The sequence below is a fragment of the Pleurodeles waltl genome, chromosome 7, assembly GCF_031143425.1.
Source record: "Pleurodeles waltl isolate 20211129_DDA chromosome 7, aPleWal1.hap1.20221129, whole genome shotgun sequence".
In the NCBI taxonomy this organism is placed as follows: domain Eukaryota; kingdom Metazoa; phylum Chordata; class Amphibia; order Caudata; family Salamandridae; genus Pleurodeles; species Pleurodeles waltl.
Window position 1 is genome coordinate 559,701,480 of NC_090446.1, and position 20,750 is coordinate 559,722,229.

At 46.2% G+C, this 20,750-nt stretch overlaps 1 protein-coding gene across 3 annotated transcripts in view; it reads left to right on the top strand.

Annotated features, from left to right (window-relative positions):
- TEP1 (telomerase associated protein 1) overlaps window positions 1-20,750 on the top strand; it is a 1,055,001-nt gene that overhangs the window by 555,109 nt on the left and 479,142 nt on the right. For all 3 annotated transcript variants that reach the window (XM_069244315.1, XM_069244314.1, XM_069244316.1), the window contains one exon: window positions 9,306-9,459. In XM_069244315.1, coding sequence (XP_069100416.1) covers window positions 9,306-9,459 — 154 coding nt within the window. The remainder of the gene's footprint in view (window positions 1-9,305; window positions 9,460-20,750) is intronic.

Genomic DNA, 20,750 nt, shown 5'->3' on the forward strand with positions numbered 1-20,750 from the left:
TCTGGGTTCTGTCATGGGGCAATGTCAGTGACGGATCTGCACCTTATGTGCCTTTGGTGCCTGGACTGCGACCACAATCCAAAGTCGTGCTCCAAGTGTTGGGCCATGTATCTGAAGGCTTTAAGGGAGCAGTCCCTAAAGCTGGTGGTGGCCCGGCTCTCGACTCTGTGCAAGTCTCGGTCAAAAGGAAGGTCTTGGGATTGGTCATGGTGTCCCCCTCCTCCTCGTCCCAACCAAAGTCCTCGGCTGATCACGTAATTCGAGGTACAAGAAGAAGTTGAAGAAGACCAAGCATTCTTTGACGTCATCTCGACCGTTGGCTGACGAGACGAGGGAGTGTCATCGCTTTAGGCCTCCATCTGTGGAGCCACACATTTGGAACAACTCCGTGCCTCCTCGAGTTTCCTTGAGCCAGAATGACCCCTACCCAATTAAGAGTTTTATGAAGCCATGCGGCTCATTTTTGGGCAGTCCAACACCGCTGGAGCACCTTTGATCCCTGTGAAATCGGAAGGGGGGCCCTGTGGGCTCCGCGCCAGCAGCTTCGCCTCAACTCTGAGGGGGCTCCATTCCTTGATCTGGATCAGCGCTGTTCATACCAATTCGATGTTCCCTATGCTGGTTCCGACACCAGTGCTCCTGGCGCCGCCTGTGCACGTAGGGGGCGCTATCCATAGTCTTATTGCCGACTCAGACACAGAGCAAGATGGACATCTTACGATGCGCACTCTAGTGCCGACAGTAGCCTTACCTCCTGTGTCAAATCCTGAGCCTTTTTCCTACGGCCTGCGGCACAGAGAGAATTGGGAGGGTTTGCTGGACCTTTTAGAATAACAGCTCTAAGACCCCTTGGACTGGCGTATTGGACTTGGGTGAAGCCAGTTGACTGGACACCTCCCCAGATACTGGCATGCTTTCTCCCCCTACTATGACTACAGAGGAGGGAGCTTCATATTCTATGGTGGTGCAAAGGGCAGTGGAGGTTTCGGACCTAGAGCTGCCTTCGGTGGCATTCAGGAGTAACCTTCTGACAGGTGCTTCAACCTGGAGCTTCATCATCCGAACCCTTGCTTCTCTTCAGTGAAGCTCTTTCGGATGTCCTGCTGGGAACCTGGTCCAAACTCAGCACAGGGATTCCTGTGAACAGGACAATTGCCTGCCACCAACACCCTGCCCCAAGTGACCCAAGTTTCCTCACGCAACCCTGAGAGCTTGGTTATCCAAGCCTCCTCCTTACGTGACATGTTTCCTTCCACACTCCTGGGTAGGGAATCCAAGAGGCTGTACACACTTGGGAAGAAGATGTTTTCTTCTACCCACCTGCCATTGCAGTCTGTGAACACTACATGCCTTTTGGGCTGTTATTCCCACACGCTGTGGAATATGGTTGCGTCACAGGTCGTGGAGGAGGCCTGGGCTGTACTCTCCCAAGCAGTTGATGACAGGAGAGACGCAGTAAAGTTCACAATCAAATGTGGACCGGACCCAACCGACTTGCTGCCAGAGCGGTTGCATCGACTGTGGCCCTGAGGTGCCACGCCTGGTTGAGGATGTCTGACTTTTCGCGGAATGGCCAAGTCAACCTTATGGAAATGCCCTTTGATGGCAACCGTCTCTTAGGAGAGAAAGCAGACTCGGCGCTCAAAATCTTCAAGGATTCTTGTGCTATGGCCAGGTCCTTGGCCTCATGGCAGCCCTCCACCTCAGTCTGCTTTTTGCCCCTTTCGTGGCTACGAAGGGGCTCCCAGCCACACCTGTTCCTGTCCAGCCACTGTGCTGTGCATGCTGCCCAACCTCTGCGTGGCCATGGATGTGCTATCCACCAACCTGATGGATCAGGAAGCCAGGGGTCTGGCGATCTGAACCACCTCACCCCTGCAGCTGCCTCCAAATCATCCTACTCTGACTCTCTCCCACCAGGAACAAGTCAGAGGCAGGATCCACCATCATCTGCCCCGCTGGCAGTCCATCATGTCAGACAGGTGGGTTTTGCAGATAGTCTTAAGGAGATAATCTCTCCCCTTCAAGACTATCCCTACTTCCACGGCACTGTCCTATGAACAAATGGCAGAGGATCACTTGCCAGTTTTCCAAGAGGAAATTACGGCTCTCTTATCCAAGTGAGCAATAGAGAGGACTCCTGTTCCAGAAGTAGGACTTGGTTGCTATTCCTTCTACTTCCTGGTACTGAAAAAGGACAAAGGCCTCCACTCCAGACCTTTGGTCCCTCAAACTCTTCCTCAAGAAGTAGAGTTCAAAATGCTCACTCTGGCTGAGGTCTTTTCTCCCCTGGACCCAGGAGACTGGATGGTAGCGTTGGACTTTTTAGGACACGTATTTCCATATTCCCGTCCTGCCTGCCCACAGACGTTACCTGCGGATCATGGTAGGCCACGAGCACTTTCAGTTCACTTTGCTCCCCTTTGGCCTTAGCAGTGCCCCTCAGGTGTTCTCCAAGGTGATGGCGGTGGTCGCAGCACATCTACGGAGATCACGGGTGCCAGTCTTCCACTATCTCGATGACTGGCTGTTGAAGGGGGCTTGCCCCAGGCTGCCATCTCCAGACTATGGTGAACTTCCTGCATTCGCTGGGGTTCACTATCAACCAGCCAAGGTCACATCTGACTCCCTCTCAGATGCTCACTTTCATTGAGGCTGTTCTGAACATAGAGCAGTTTCAGGCTTATCCTCCTGCGCAGTGAGTCCAGGATATTCAGGATATGATACTGATGTTTCAGTCTCTATCCTGGATTTTGGAGACAATGACTCTGAGGCTGCTGGGCCTCTTGTCTTCCTCCATCCTGCTAGTGACTAATGGCAGATGGAATATGCGGCCCAGCCCCACAACCTCCTTCTCCCTCTTTGTTTTTGTATGCCTTTGATAAAGACCAAGACCTCCCATGGACAGCGGACCTGTCCAGAAGAAGCCATCCCTAAAGAAGAAGAGGTCTGCCTGAGGAACCACAAAACCGCCGCCCGGAACCACCTCTGCACCCGACGCCCCTGGCCCAAGTCCAAGTGGCTCACCAGTCCATTGAAGGTTCCCCAGCGCTTCTGACCAAGAGTCCACCATGGGCTGACCCCTGCAGGACGCCACAGCAATGCCAGCAGCCTAAATCTGGGGGCGCCCCCTGACTGCGACCTGCCCAGTAAGCTGTTTCCAATGCCAAAATACACCCCTGCACCCGGAGTCCCTGAACCTTGGGGAGCTGGACTTTCTGTGTCCCTACGACGCCTGCCATCTCTTCTTACCTGGGCTGCTGTGGCTTGACCTCCCCCGGCCTCCTGGCCGGAGGCTGCCACCTGTTTTTGAAAGTGATCTCCTCTATTGAATAACATTGGGTGCCCGAACACTATGTTGGCAATCTGCACCCGGCCCCCACGTGCCGCTGAGAGTGTGAGTTTGGTGCTGCCTTGTGCCCCCCCCTTGTACTTTCCTCAACTCCAGATCATCAAACTCTGACCTCACTTTACTCAACTGTAAGCATTGCTTCAGCGGATACCCCCTTTCTTCTTTGGATAGCATTGGGCGCCTGATACTGTGTTGGCACTCTGCACCCGGCCCCCACAAGCCGCTGAGAGTGTAAGTTTGGTGCTGCCTTGCACCCCCCCCCCACACCCCAATTGCTCTCCTCAACCCCAGGACACCAACTGCTGACAATGCTTGTACTTAGCTGGGAGAAGCGCGTCTTTATTCACCCCCAATGATTACCATTGGGCACTCAACTCTGACCTCTGCACCCGGCCGCCCCCTTGTTGCTGTGGGTGCACTCTTGATACCAACCTGAACCTTGCCCGGTGCTAGTCTAAAACCCTGAAGACTGGGATTGTAAGTTGTGTACTTACCTGTAAAACTGCACCCTTGTTTTCTTCCTATAGGTTAACATTGAAGACTCTGAAAATTGCACTGTCGATTTTCGAAACAGCAGTATTTTTAATATAAAAACTGCGTACCTTATAACGAAGTTCTTTGGTTCAAAGCATATATATAAGCAACTGTTATTTTTCTAAATTGGTCTTGGATTTATTCTTTGACTGTGTGTCTCGTTTATTGCCTCTGTGAGTACAACAAATGCTTAACACGACTACTTGATGAGCCTAACTGCTCGCCCACACTACCAGAAAAAGAGCACAAGACCTATCTATTTCTCCTTCTGCAAGCCTTTGGGGATTCACTGGACTCTGCACAGTCCACTTCTTTTTAGTTCTCTATATAAAGAGCCTGCTTCCGTCACAGTGCCTATCAGATCAGAGTGAATCCTCATCCGGAGTGGTGCAAGGTCTCTTTCGGCAGTGGGGAGAGCCTTAGATTTTTTGTCTCTGAAGAGAACGCACAATGTCAGCAGTTTTAAATTTTTGAGTTTCCTAGGCAGCTGTCGCTCGTAGACCCTTTTCTTCTTGAGTGGAACACAGGCCTCCTGTATGCCTTTCTGCCCATATTACTCCTGTCCGGAGTTCTCAAGAAGATCAGGAACGACCAGGCCCTAGTCATCCTTGTGACTCCAGACCGGGCACAGAGAGTCTGGTATCCTGAGATTATCAGCATGAGCATCAGTCTTCTGATCAGGCTTCCCTTTTGGGAAGATCTTCTGTCGCAACACCAGGGGAGGGTCCTCCACCTGAACCTGTCAACTCTCCACCTTAATTGTGTGGAGATGGAGCGGCAAAAGTTGGCAGCCTTCGATGTTTCTCCTGAAGTCTGTAATGTTATTCTGGCAGCCAAATGTCCCTCCACCAAGACCATATACGCCCGCCAATGGCAAAAATGTGTAAATTGTTGTACAGACATTTCTATCGACCCTCTTTCCGCCTCTCTTTTTGATATTCTTCTTTCCATTCTTACACTTGCCCAGCAGGGCTCTGCTGTAGGTACTCTCAAGGGTATCTTTCTCCTCTGTCTGCCTTCCTGCGGCTGCCTGACCTACCCTCTCTCTTTAAGTCCTCTATTGTAAATAGATTTCGTAAGGTACTTGCACATATGTTTCTCCCTTCACCATTCATTATGCCTCAGTCGGACCTCAGTTTGGTTCTCAATTTCTTAACGTGTGCTCTCTTTGAGCCACTGCATAATTGTCCCCTCTGGCTGCTTACCATCAAGACAGCTGCAGGCTTTGTCATCCAAGTGTCCGTTCCTGTCTGTTTTTCCAGACATACTGTTGCTTCGTACTAGGGCCTTATTTCTTCCAAAAGTGGTGACTGAATTCCCTGTGGGCCAGTCAGTCACCCTCTCCACCCTTTATGCACTTCCACATCCCTGTAAGGAAGAGAAGCGACTCCAACATCTGGACCCAAAAAGATAGATGCCGGTCTACCGTGACCGCACAAGAGAGTTTCAGGTGGACGACCAACTCTTTGTGGGGTATGTTGGAGCAAAGAACGGTTGGCCAATATAGAAGCAAACCATTTCATGCTGGGTCGTTCTCTGTATAAAGATCTGCTATGCTTTGGCTAAAAAGCAGCCTTCTGATGGCGCTTTCCACAAGAGAAAAGCTGCAAACGCTGAATTATCTCGTGGGTTCCCAGTCATGGACATCTGCCTGTCAGAACCCTGGGCATCCTTGCACACATTTACCAAACACTACTGCCTGGGCAGTGAGGTCCGCAGGAATAGGCATTTCTCCTGTTCAGTCCTCCAAGACTTTTTGTTTAGTAAATGTGACCGCAGCCCTCCACCAGGGATGGTATTGCTTGGGTATCTATTCTAAGGTTAGGAATGTGCAGCTAGATGTCTCTATCAGATGAACAAATTACTTACCTTTGGTAACACATTATCTGTTAGAGACAATATCTAGCTGCAGATTCCTTAATGACACACCAATTCCTCCCCGCTCTGCAGTCAAATTTCTAGGGTTAGGAAAGATCCCTTTCAAGGCCCTAGTTTGGACACACCAGTGTCAGTGCACTTCATGGCTCCTGGCATGGAAAGTTGTGAAAAGTAACTGACGTCCGCGGCCAGAGGTGGTGCCTATATAGGTGACTGCAACATCACTTCCAGCGCATACGACTCAGATGCCACGCGGATCAGAAAGAAGCCATCTACAGGCGTACAGGGGTACTGCTCACGAAAAATCTTCCAAATCCCGTCTAACGCTTGGGGAAATTATCAGATAAGGAATCTGTGGCTAGATATTCTTCCAGATAACACGTTACCAAAAGTAAGTAACTTGTTCATTACGTTTTATCTCCGGCCTGGACCAAATTAAAATCCGTTTTAAAAGTGGGTGAAGGGCCAGAGAATGACATAGGTAGCTATTTCTAAGTTCTCAATGCACAATGTATTCAGTGGCACTTCCATGTCTAAAATATTTATTTTCAGCTACCTGAAAAAAAACATTCATATAACCCCAGATGTAGCTACCATATGAAACTACAGAAGTTTGTTTTTCCAATTTTTCCACAAAATCAAAGGTAGATGAAATTGACCTCAAAAACACATTTTTCTTGGCCTTAACCAAAGGGGACCATGTGGACTCAGAATCCAACTGGACTCCTAAATATGAAAATGAGTCAGCTTATCCACCCTGTGCCCATGAATACAACAATGCTTGACTCTTTCTGCACCACCACCATCAGAAACAACTTATAAGAATTCGTAATTAAATGTAACATACCCATAAACTCTGCAAATGAAACCACTTAATGTTGTAGACCTACTGCCATTCTCCCTAAGAGAACTTTGTTGACTGTGTGCCCACCATCCAGAAGTCCTGATCATCATCAATTAGGTACAGTTCCAGGTTATTAATATAAAGAGTAAACAAAAATCGGGCCAATATACCCTGAAAGGCTCGGTACAGGTGCCATCTTTATTGTACCATACTACCTTCGATATATATTCATGTGCAGTTCTCACAGGAATATTACGATATTTGAATCTACCCATAAATAGGAGCAAATGCCACCGTTTGCTTCTACTGACTCTATCGAATGCCTGGGTGAGGCCTATGAATGCCCTGTATAATGAGCCAGATTTGGGAACCTAATACTCTTTAATTATAAGGTGTAAACTCAGGCATTGATCGATGATGGTCAAACCTGGCCTAAACCCATTTTGAAGATATGACAATATGTGGTTCTCTTCAGCCCATGTTGAAAGCCTATTAGGCTGTACTTGTCCCGTGACCTTAACTACTGAATCAATTAAAGATATGCAACAATAGCACTTTGAGTCATTCTTGTTTTGTTTTTTGAAGACTGGAATAATAATCGAAGTTGATCATGAGGAAGGAGGGCTTTCCTTGACCACTGCATTAATAGTTTGGGAGAGTACAGGAGCCCATATCTCTGGATCACTTAAATACAAATTAGCCAGGATCCTTTCAGAGAAATGGGGGTTGTTTTTTTACAGCCCTAAATTTCCATATTAACTTCATGGACTGAAAACGTGAAATTCAATTGTACGTAGCAATGGGAGCTACTCAGCTAGAGTCTTAAGGGCTTGCTGTAGTCTTCAGTGTGCTCTAGAGCACAGACTATCAAACCATCTGCATTTATTTCTGTCAGAGGTATTATGTACAGGTTGTGTCAGGATACCTTTTTAGCTATATTGTCAAAGGCTTTTAAACTTTTAACACCTTCGCAGTTGAACATAGTGAGATCGGGACCACAGCTGCTAAGCAATTTAGCCATGAAATCCAAAGGAATTATTTTGGCACATTTTACATTCTGCTCCTGTTTGGTGAGGACCAACACTCTGCTTTTTGAACTTTGGTTGTATCATCATTGGGTAGACCCACCCAAGGGATAATACTGTTGGGTTGTGTTTGCTGAAGCCGTTGTTTAAAACGTTTGAGTGGGAAAAAGCCCTGAACATAGAAGAGTAAACAAATATAAAATATAATATATGAAGGCTCACCCACCTCCCGTGAAGGTAGGAGGTCAAAAAAGAGGCCCCTTGATTGAATAAAGGATCAATAGAAAAGGCCAAATCAAACTGATGAATTCGAGTTTTCAAAGCTGCACCTTGACCAGCATGCTCTGTATACAAAGTACTGATATTCAGTGGTCAATTGCTTGACTTGGTGGCATCATTCAAAACCTCTGCACATAAGTGGATATAAAAATCACCCAATGAAAAAAAAAAAGAAATCGGGTCTAAAGACCATATAGCACATGAATCCAGAAAGGTGATTAATAGTTTCAGATTAACCAATTGTGAATTTGGCATTGTAAAAGTTAATCTCTATTGTTTTGGCACTTTCAGGACAATTAAACTGCACCACTGGAAGTTAGGCGAACTTTTCTCAAGCTCTGGAGGCACAATCGTAAACAAACGTTCTCCCAGGGTAATTAGACCTTCTTAATGCCTTCTCTTGTGAGAAGGAGTTGCCAGAGTGTGAAAAGACTTACAGCCTTCTAAGCAGAAGGTAGGGGAGGTGTCCCATGGCTTCTGAAAACAGACTATTTGAAAGCGATTAGAGAGGTCTAGCCAAATAAGATCCGATTTCTTGCTAGCAAGTGCCGCAGTGTTCCTACTTAATATCGCAGTGGTTAATATCAGGGCACCTCCCAACAATTAAACTCAGAGGACACTACAGTGTTGTTATTTGCAAACTGTCAACCACAGTCACTCAGAGAACTCGAGCTCAAACTTGTTGTGTTAGGGGAGTGTGTCTGTCATATCTCCCACCGTTGTAGCCTTGTTTGCACAAGATGTGCAAGTCAAATGGATAATCAACAACTCTACGGATTTATAGAGGTAGCCCAGAGGCTACACAATAATAGGAGAGTCAAAGTTCTTATGGTCCGCTGCCGGGGCCAAACCACAAACTGCTTGTAAAATTTAGCAGCATAAAGCCCGCCTCAAAGGATTTTGTTAAAAGAAGAAAACACCAGTTGAACCCTAGAAAGTCTCCTTCTAGAGAAGAAAACAAAGTAGTTTTGCCTCTTGGAGTATGGATTTGAAAAAGACCTGCCCCTTAAGTTTATAATTTTTAGAAAACCTCTACTTTGGGTAAGAGAACCGATATCTAGGTGTTTGAAGTGAGATTAATCTGAGGAAGATCTCAGCTATAAATACTTGTTAATGGTAAGTAACCTGATCTACTGCATTTTTCAATGGTCTGTAGAGTAATAATCTTTTGGGCATCCTCTTTGATCCTAAGGGAGTATAAAGATTTTAGGAATTTGAGACAAATGCTTAGGATAGGAAACGTGTTACATTTAAGTAATTCTCTTTTCTTATTACACTGCTGCCATACACATTAAGGAATAAGGTTGTAGTAATTTTGTTCTTATCTTGAAAATGTGAAAAATCTTCACACCAGTGCTGTCTTTAATACTTCTCTCAATGTCTCTTCCTCTAGGGGCCTTGTGTCTGAGTTCTTCTCCTTGTTGCAAAGCATCTCACTGTCCTTGCGCCGGCAACACAGTGTCATTCTGCTAATTGATGGAGCGGACTGCCTTCTTGGCCAGAGTGGACAGCGCACCTCAGACTGGATCCCAGAGCGCCTTCCACAGGTACACAAAGTGGAAACCTGGGCATATGATTTTGGGAGCTAGTGATTCACATTTTACATACATAAATTACGGAATTTATGTTGCGTACATACATTATTCCTACAATTTCAAAAAGATTCGGAGAGCACAGTCTGACCTTTACCACTAGAGTGAATTGAAAATCCAAAAGTTGCATGAAAGTTAAGAATGAAATAAAAAACAAAATGCATCCTAGGGCACTAGTTACAAATTTCATCTATGATTCACCCAACAAGGACCCACCATTATCATTATTCACTTTCAACCGTACTTGTTATGTGTTGTTTTCAGACCCCTGAGTTTATTTGTCTGCCTAGTCTTGATGCACAGATGCTCCACTATGTCCAGCTTTATCACTTCTACACAGTGCTATAACTTTACCTACTGTCCAGTTCCTTTTTGCGTTATTCTACAGTTTTTTGTCTCCTTTATGTTCTTCTGTGAAGTTACTTCATGTATTTGTGTTCTTTTTTCTGCAACTCATTCTGTTTTTTTTTTTTTTAATATTTTGATGTTCCCCCACCATTTCTAGAAGCAAAATATGTCAGCTTAAAGATGCATGGTCTATTCACAAAGATAAATGTACATGTGTTAATTTACTCTTGCACTTTGTAGTAATCTTACTGCTTTTGGCTATTCACCATTACTGAGCGTATAGTTACTCCAAAGTGTAGACCTACATGTCTCCACCCGAGAATTAAGGAGGCGGAGTCTAATTCATGAGTGTAAATTACTACAACTATCTTTTCACAAGTTGGCTGAGGCCTTCGCCACTGGGGTGAAGACCTCTTTACAATAAAGTAAATGGAAATGTATGAAGTTTATTAAAGTTAACCAATTACTAAAATTATTTGTATATACATATTAATGTAACTACATTATTATATATATAAATATATATATATATATATATAAAATATATAACTATAAAAGTACTTCAGTAGTATTAAGTTTGAATTAAATATTTGATTAATTTAAATATATTAAATCAAAATATTTTTTAAACATTTTTTAAAAATGCTCACCTAAAGTAAAATGTTTAGATGTATTATGTAGTACACGTTACAAAACGTTATGTGTAGAATGAATGTAATTATTTTTAACAAAAAGTTTAATTTATTTCTTAATTAATAACATATTTGAATATTTAAAATTAAAATATGTATTTTTTAATTATATCTTTTTTAAACATGTGTTTATGTTTTTATATATTCATATATATTTTTTGTAATTTATAGTGAAAATACATTTATTTTAACATTGTTTCTTATAGGGCTCTATTTTAAGGGTTTTTCCCCCAATGGGAGGGGATTGCTGCTTCTAGTGCTGGACCATGTGTGGTGCCGGACTTACTCCAGGTCTGAAATGGATGACATTTACATTTGTCGATCCTTTTTAACTGTAGTAATTTAAGAAGTGCAGTTTGTGAATAGCAATAGGCTTAGTCATTTGTGGGTGGTGCCTGTCACTCCCTAAACTCCTCCTTAATTCACTCACTAACCCTACCTTAACCCCATAACGTGTGCAGAGATCTCCACACTCTGGTGGAGATTATGAGACAGAAAAGATAGGAGAGGCTGAGACGGAGAGCTCTCTATGTAGGTTAGTGAATTACATTTAGTAGGACATGATTAGAACTATTGTAGTACTATTAAATGTACAACTAAATTAAGTTTGTGAATAGGCCCCAGAGCCTCTTCCACTGAGTAGGCTTTGTTTAGCTCTATGAGTACCAAGAGAAGAGACCATATGCTCAGGTTGGAGGAGGAGGCGGGGTATTTCCAACAGTGCCATAAAGCGCTTCCTGTGTATCCCTGGAGTGGTACGCTTGCAAACTGCGTTCGGAGCTAAATGGACACATCTGTGCCTGGTAGAGCCTGACTTGGGCCACCCACTTGGTTTTTCTTTTCTTTTATTCGGAGAGGACCAATGCCAGTCAAAAATGATTAAGAGGACGGTGTCTGCTATAAAAGGGGGTAGAAATAAAGGGACTTTGCCAACATCTTCCATTGAATTTTATCTTACAAACGCCAGGGGTTCATTACCTCAGAGATTGAGCAAGTAGAGGAAAGACTTTCCTCTGTTAGCTGGAAGCTGAATAATGACTTACTTGAATATCTGGGGCTATACCGCATCTTTTTGTCTAAAAACAATCCAGTGCAAAGTGCTAAATGCCTTATCGAAAGCAATCAGCAAAAATGCTGCAGAGCCTTCAAGGGACCTAATAAGGGCCAATGCCAAGTCAGCTCTTCTAATGCAGTGTTTTATGCTACGGGTGGAATAAAGTTGCACTGATCTGTTTGGACCAGTTGGGGTCGCACTCGCAAGAGGCGGTTAGCTAGTAATTTGCATTAAGTTTAACCTGTGTGTTAATGAGCGCAGTGGGCCAGTGGGAGGTGCATTGGCCTAGTGGAAAATCTGGCTTGGGCAGGACAACTAGAGTTGGTATGTCTCTTTCCGGCGGTAAGCAACCTCTGGTGATCGCCTCTGTAAAGAAGTCCACAACTGGGGGAAAGTCCTCTGGTCAGATTTCCCGGTAATACTCTAACAGGTAATCATCTGGGCCAGGGGTTTTCCCAGAGTTTCGATGCACAAGTGCTTCACCTACCTTATCGGGTGTAACTGCTTGCTCCAAGGTGGCTCTATCTGCTGTGGATAGCCAAGACAACTGGAGATCTGCGACTAATGGAGTTTCAGACTCACAATCCGGACAGGCGTGGTCCACTCAGAGCCTGTCATAATATTGAGGAAAAACAGACGCATCCACCACCACCCCCGTTCCATCTAATATTCTAGGCACCACCCAAGACTCCATGTTCTTCGTGGCCAGCCAGTCCCCCCGTTCATATACTCTCCGCTTGGAAGCTATCCAACATCTTTCAGGTTTCCTCCTTGCTCAGCTGACACAGGGAAGCCCTATTAACTGCCAGCTGGCACGGCATCAGGGCCGTCCTCTTAGCTGGCTCCACACATTCTTGTGATAATATAGAGGTCAGTAATTCGGTGATCCAGGCCAGTCATTCGCTGTCTTCTCCTCTAGGATAGATCAAGGGACACCCCTCATTGATGCCTTTGCTGGCCCCTCATAGTATCCCACCCAAATCCAGTGTCCTTGTTTAAATCAAGGAATGCCTTCAGTTCGTCAATCAAATAGTCAGAAAATTGCTCATCAATGAGAAGTATGTATCAGGCAACCATGTAGGACGTTCTCCAGATGCCGGAGCTCTGAAATGTGTTATTCCCGGGGCAGGGTCCGAGATCTCATGGGGAAGGTTGTGGGAACCTGTGGTGTGTAGAAGGTTGGAGGCCGGAAGTAATAGGTAATCGGTGCGGGACAGTGAACCATGTGTTGCTGATGCTTGGATGTACACGCCTCTATCAGGGTTCCATATGCACCATGAGTCAATAAGTCCCAGACTGTTCGTCCAGTCTGCCAAACCCCTCCTTGTCCCCAGGGGCTGTCCAAGGGCCTATACCAATCTTATGCATTCATGACGTTGTTAAAAATATCCGCCCACTATTGTCACTCCATGAGGTAGGGCACTAATTAGCTCCCTGAGAGTCCTAAGTGTAGAGCGATGGATTTCAGGGGAAACGTACATACTTACTAATTTGTAAGGGGTACCCTCCATGGATCTCTCGAGAGCCACATATCTTCCGTAGGTATCCCTTGTTAACTTAGAGACCACCAGGGGCATGGTTCTGTGCACTCCCTTTATCCTAAGGAGCAGCCTTTCTGAAAAATATCTTCTAAGGACCAGGAATAGGCAGTTAATTTGCTGTAAGTGAGTTTCCTGGAGCATCAGTGTCTTCAAGTTGTGTTGGTGTGCCAATTATATTGTGGCCCCTCTCTTGATCTGGGCCAAAAGCCTCTTAACATTACACAGCACTGATAAAAGTATGGTCTAGAGCCCTAGAATTAGGGTGTCGGCTGTCTCCTAGCATGGGGGAAGTAGTAAGAGCTGGAGAGGTAAGTCCCTGTAGCAGGTCGCATGGGCTTGTGGGGTGCAAGTGCTGTATCCATAAGGGTCGAGCAACAAAATCAAACCATACAACCAAAAAAAAAAAACAAGAACAAACCTAGATACCCCATCCCTCCCTTCCCTACACTTCCAACTCTGAAGAACCAGACATGAACACAGAACTAACTTGGGATTGGCATACTCAAATGGTATAGACTTCTAACCCATCCACTGCTCCCTCCAAGGAACATGTCCAATAAGCAATGTCATAAGATAAAGTGATGCTGGCATGTAACAAGGAGTTTTATAATAGCTCAGCTGCAGGACTCTGCCCTCCCAAGGGTCTTGTCCCAGACAATAGTCCCTGCCCCTCAGCAGATCTTGTTTGGGCCCCCACTTGGTCCGTGGCCCACTCTGTCGCATCCCAGCCCCACCTTTCTCCTTCAGACTGCATGGAGTTATCAGCATCCGAAGCACCACTGTATCTTTATCGTCCCCCCAGACCTCTCCCCTCCAGTTTTCAAAGGGGTGGCCGACTGCCACTGTCACTGCTGGGGCTGGAGCTGGTGCTTGGTCAGGGGTTGTTGTTCAGTAAGCCAGGCCAAGGGCTCTTCCGGGGTGTCAAAGAAGACTGACTTAGAGTTGTGAATTACAGCAGAGCACAGTAAAGAAGCATATAGGAAAGGTTCATGTTACATAGCTTTTACATCACTTGGTTGTAGGATTGGCGCCATATCTGGACCTGGCCAGAGTATTCGGGGAATATCATGATACGGCCGAATTGGTATATCATGTGCCCTTGCGCCCCTGAAAACAGTGTCTCTGTCTCTATAGTTTAAAAATTATTGTTATAATCAGGCGCATGAGCTACCAGAGCAGCCCTCTCAAGGATAGAACAAGTGGACAAACCCCCTTTATCCATCCAGGATTAATTGCTCCAAGAATATTTCAAGGGCTGGGCCCTCTACTCCCTCCATGATTCCATTAAACCAGAGACAGTTGTGCCGGGCCCTATTTTGAGCATCCTCCGCTCAGTCGTATCAGTCTTAGTATTGTGCGAGAAGAGGGCCACCTCGGAGGAGAGGCCCCACCCTTTATCCTCAGGTTCAGATATCCTACCCTCCACCTTGTTCACCCGGACCACCGTCTGGCAGAGGTCTTGGCACAGTAGGTATGTGTCTATGCCAGTCTCCAGCGCTGCTTTGGAGTCTTGAATGGTCTGCAAGATGACTGATGTGTTCTCTTCGCTAGGTGAGGCTGCAGCACCAGGCTCTCCACCTGGGGCCGCTTTGCACCCGACTCAGGCCATATATTTATCCATTTTGGCCTGGGCCTGGGCCTGTAGGGCTTTATCACAGCACATTCTGCACCGGTGCAGGTGAGTGTCCTAAGCCTCTCCTCAATCACAGTTGCCCTCTGTGGGCCAATAACTATGTTTGATGGGGGCCTGAACAGCTTGCCCTGGGTGAAATCTCAGAGCAGCATGAGCAGTTGGACCACAGTAGGTGGGATCAGACCACCACCCTCTCCAGGTCTCACTGTTTCACTCTCGTGGATTCTTTATGGGACGGGCAGCAGGCCAGCCCCCTGTGCGGGTGCAGGATCAGACATTGCCCCCTGAACACGCGGCTCCGACCAGTCCTAGGTGAGTGCCGGGGATGGAAGGAGCCAGGAGGGTAATGGACCCCTCACCCATCTACTGGAGGGTATGTATTTAGTTCTGATCCCACATAGGTGAGCTCCAGGGATGGAAGGAGCGAGCAAGGAAAACTACCTATTTCATCTGTATAGTTTGGGCCATCTATCCTCCAGCAGCCAAGTTCAGCATTGCACCCCTGCTTAGGGAGGCAGCAGGCCATCTGGCCCTCTTACCCCACCTTTTGGAACCACCTGGGTCCGCCTGCCTTTGTCAGGTTACAAAAGCAGGGCCTCTGACACACCCATATAATCTTGTGCTCCAGACAGCTAGCTGCAATGGGAGCCATTGTTAGGCTGCAGGTAGGCCGCTGTCCACAGGGTGCTCGGATACCTACTCCACAGTCCCAGGCTGCCTGAGCCACATGCTCTTGCTCTGTCGGACTGCCGGTGTTGCGGCTCAGCTCTGTCTCCTCCTCTGAGCCACCAGGGCCGTCATCCTACTGGCACCTTCTGCTCAGTAGGGAAGCTTACCGCGCTCTTCGCCAAGCCATTCAGCCATGCCAGCACTCCAAACACCATTACATCGGCAAAGCCGGGCGGAAGCTCTGAAGAGAGCGTCTGCCATCTTGCCTGCCCAGGCCGTGCTCCTCTTGGTGTCAGATTTTAACAGAATTCCTTAGTTTTTAAGCGATCATACCCCACTCTCACTTCCTATCCGTACTGCTGTAAAAAGCAAGCAATAAAAGGGGATGACGATTAAATATTTTAAAAATCAAGGTGAAATGGGAGAAATGATTCCTCTAGGTTTTCAGAAGACCGATTGGGCAAAGAAGGAGTTGTTTATGAGGCATGATTGGCCTATCACAACCTAGTATGTGCTTTTCAGTCCCTCAGCAACACCATTTGCCTTAGGCTAACTCTTAACAATCACCACCCGCATGAAAATAGAAGAGATTGGTTAACCGTGCCTGCTCCAGCACCCTTAAGCAGCTTCTTGCAGCCCTTAAAAAGTGGCACGACCCAGAGATAAAATCAGGGACTGTAGACTTTTCTTCAATAACAGGATAAATAGGAGGAAGGAGGAGATCATGGTAAATGCCTGGAAAGAGCTGGAAGTAGCTGCTAAATGTAAAAACATTGGAGCACTGTGAAGGGTAGTAAACACCCCATATTTTACCAATAACATCTTAACGTCTCCGGATAACACCATCACTTTTCAAAAGTGTTAAACTCAATAGATACTCTAGGTGTGCCAGAACTGCATGAAACATTGGTTGAAACTGAGTGGTTGTCCCACTTCTCTAATTCAATTCAGGTTCAAGAAGTGGGCAACACTTTGATGACTAGCCTATCTGGCAAGGCCCTTGGACTGAACAGTGTACCAATTGATGCTATTAAATTCAATATCCCTTTGTGGGCACCATTTTTGACAAACGTGATCCGTATCGCAATTATAGGCAAAATTTCACAAACTTGAAAAGAGGCATCATAGTGCCCATTTTTACAAAAGGGAGAATAAAACTCTTATTACCTGCTATCATTCCATATCACTTCTTGACTCAACATTAAAATATTGAGTAGAGTCTTACTCACAAGCCTTGAGGCCTGGGCCGAGGAAAGTGGGACCGTCTGAGATTTGATATAGGTTCCGCCAGAGATTAGGAACGGTGAAGCAGTGCCTCAACCTCCACCTGTTAATGTGGAAATTCACCAAAATTAAGAATTGATCAATATACATGGTTGTTTTTGGATCTAAAGAGTACATGTAACCTAGTGAACTGCTCGAAATTATGGTATCTGATGTATTCTATGGGGATGGAGAAACATTTATTTATCATCCTTAGGAAATGTCATCAGGACACCTTCGCTAGGATTCAATACGGCACCAATGAGTCTGTACAGAAAAGATAGGACTGTCAAGAATGGTGTGTTTTGTTGCCTTTTTTATTTTATTTCTTTCTTTCTCTTCTCTCTCTCTCTCTCTGTCTCTCTCTCTATCTCTCTCTCTCTCTCTATATATATATATATATATATATTTGTGGCTTGGAAAAGTTGTTAATTAGTTGAGGGAAAGATTGGCCATGCATGTAAAGCAGCCAGTGTTTAATTTGTAAAAGGAAAAGTGCCTGTGCCTGAAGCTCTGCTCAGAAGCCTGCAGCCATTGCAATTAAATGTTGGTGCACTAAATACCAATGCTGATAGTCTTGAATCCAACCCATGCCTCTTTAATCCACTACCAGACAATCCCTGCCCTTTTATCTTATTCTTTGCAGATTTGCTTTCTCCGTTTGTGACTTTTTACTGTCTTTCTCTTCATCTGCCTTTTTGATTTGTTTGGTTTTCCCTCTCTTATTCTCAGGAAATGTATGAAGCTGAAAAATAACTGCTGGCCCCAACCAGCAACCACCGGCTCATATTTAGCAGAGGAAGGTGCCCAGTGTCTTTACTGCTGTACACTGTGCTGCTCTCCAGGGCTGCGAACGGCCTTCAGTCTTTATTGGATGCCTGTGCTCTTTATGAACAATTTAGATTTGATTTTTTTTAAATGTATTTCATTAATAACTTATTTTCCAACATGACAGGGAATAGAACATTTGCAATGGTATCACAGCCACTCTTCCAATGCATCAACAATGCATTACGTGTGCGGCATACATCATTTGGTTAAACAGGCAGGAAGACGGACTCAGCTAAGTGCTGTGAAGTGCAAAGAGGGCACAATGAGACACATTAGGACACTGCTTGTCATCCACTGCATCCCAACCCATCTTCAGTCGTCTAAACTAAGTCCTGCCACTGGATGAAGATAGGCAGGAACGAGAGAGTGAGGCTAATGCTCTGCACAACTCTCCCTCACTATAATCCAATTCACGCGTGAGTCCCCATAACCCCCTCGCTGCCTCTCCCTCCCCCGTCAAGTCCTATGTCGATGGGCGAGTGATGAAGCAGCAGGTGCGGATACACTGGAAGTTGTAGCCACAACCCCACACACAGATGCCCCAGGGTAATGGGTCACTTTTTTATTGGACCGAAGCAGCGATGGAGTTTGGCAGCCCCCTGTGTGTCTGAGCAGCCCTATTTAGGATTGCTCTGCTTACCTCCGTGGCCTGAGGAATGGGCTAGAAAAGGTGCCCTAAACATAACCTGCTTCTCCGTACCCCTGGCCTGCTTGCCGCGGCAGGCGGGGATCCCAACCATGCGGTCGAATCACAAAGAAGAAAATATCTGTGACTACGCTCACCATTGGCACATAGAATGTGTGCACGCTCATGGATAGCTCTAAAACAGACAGACCTGAGAGACTGACAGCACTTGTCACAAGAGAACTCGGCAGGTACAACATCCAGATCGCAGCCCTCGATGAGACCAGGTTTACAGACGAAGGCCAGCTGACAGAAATGAAAGCCGGTTATACCTTTTTCTGGAGTGCCGCAGCAGCGAAGAACGGCGTGAAGCAGGAGTGGGTTTCAGCATCAGCTCTAATCTGATGAGCAAACTAGCTAGCCTCCCAAAAGGATTCAATGATTGACTCATGTCTCTGCGGCTCTCCCTCAAAAGAAAAGTGCCACTCCACTTCATCAGTTCATATGCCCCCACCATGACAAACCCTGAGGAGATCAAAGACAGGTTTTATGAAGACTTAGAGTCCCTCACGGCATCTGTGCCCAATGAGGACAAGCTTATCAACTTAGGCAACTTCAGTGACAGAGTTAGTGCAGACTACCAGACATGGGATGGGGTCATTGGGAGGAATGGAGTTTTCAAAAGCAACAGCAATGGTCATTTACTTTTAAAGAGCTGCGCAGCTCATGACCTGTTGACCACAAACAGTCTTCCGCCTGCCCACCTGTAACAAGACATCCTGAATGCACCCACGCAGCAAGCACTGGCATCTCATTGATTACGTCATAGTAAGGAGAAGGAGCAGGCAGGATGGTAGAGTGACTAAGGCCATGTGTGGCGCAGACTACTGGACAGACCACAGACTCATCTCAAAACTCACCATGCTCATCCAGCATAGGCGGTGCCTGTAGGGGAAAAAGGCTAGTAGACAACTAAATGTCAGCAAGTTAGAACGGCACTCTGTGTGCCAGAACCTCAGTCAGGACCTCAACAATAAGCTTGACCAACTCCGCTTTGGCATAAACAGTGCAGAAGAGGACTGGCAGCTTATAGAGATGTGGTCTACAACACCGCTCTTGCTCACATGGACCAGAACACACACAAACACCAGAAATGGTTCGACGACAATGATAAAGAAATTCATAAGCTGCTGGATGAAAAACCTGAACCTTTCAGATCCCTCCAGCCATATACTACATCTGTTTCCAAGAAGGCAGCCTACAACTCCATCAAAAGAAAAGTGCAAGCAAAGCTCAGAGAGATGAAAAACTCCTGGCTCAGCAGAAAGGCAGATGAGATCCAGAAGTACACTGAAAGCAACAACTCCAGGCGTTTCTATGATGCCCTTAAGACCATCTATGGGCCACAGTCCTCTGGAACATCACCACTGCTCAGTGCAGACGAGTCCACCCTGGTCACTGATAAGAACGCATCCTGAAAAGATGGTCTGAGCACTTCCGCAATGTCCTGAACAGGCCTTTCTCTATCAATGCCGAAGCCACTGACCGCATGCCACAAGTCACCATCAACACCTCCCTGACAGAACCTCCAAAGGAATCAGAGGTTAAGGAAGCAATTAAGTTTCTCTCCAAGGGTAAAGCACCGGGCTCCAACTCCATCCCAGCCGAAATTTGCAAGGCAGGGGGACCAGTCTTGTTACAGAAGCTCACCAAGCTCTTTCAGACCATGTGGCAACAGGAAGTTATCCCTTAAGAGCTCAAGCATGCCTTCCTCGTCCATCTCCACAAGGGAAAGGGAAACAGGCAGCCTTGCGACAACCACAGAGGAATCTCTCTCCTGGTCATTGCTGCTAAAATCCTTGTCAGTGTCCTCCTCAACCATCTCACTCAACACATTGAAGATGGGCATCTGCCAAAGAGTCATTGCGGCTTCAGAGAGGGCTGAGGGACAGTGAACATGACATTATTAGCACGTTAACTACAGGAGACGTGCCAAGAACAAAACAGGGACATTTACACAACGTTCGTGGGCCTGATCAAAGCCTTTGACACCGTCAGTTATGAGGGAGTATGGCAGATCATGGAGAAGTTTGGCTGCGCAGGCAAATTCAGCAGTATGGTGCTCCAGTACCATGACAGAATGCTTGCTCGAGTACTGGACGATGGAGACTCCCCTGATGCATTCCCAGTCACCAACGGAGTCCAGCAAGGCTGTGTACTGGCTCCACGCTGTTCTGCATGATGTTCTCGGCCATACTGTCAGATGGCTTCTGCGATGACAAAGAAACTAGCATCAGGATCAGATGTAGAACTGATGGCAGGCTCTTCAATCTGTGGAGGCTACAGGCCAAGACCAAGGTTGAAGAGGACTCTGTGTGTGATTTCCTGTTCACGGATGACTGCGCACTTGATGCTGCCATAGAGGCCCAAATGCAGCAGAGCATGAACCACTTTTCCACTGCCTACAGAAATTTCAACCTCACAATCAGTACCAAGAAGACTGAGGTCTTGCATCAGCTTACATTGCAGAAGACATATGCGGAACAACTATCACTGTCCAGATTTGTGAACACTGACGATGAGGTAGACA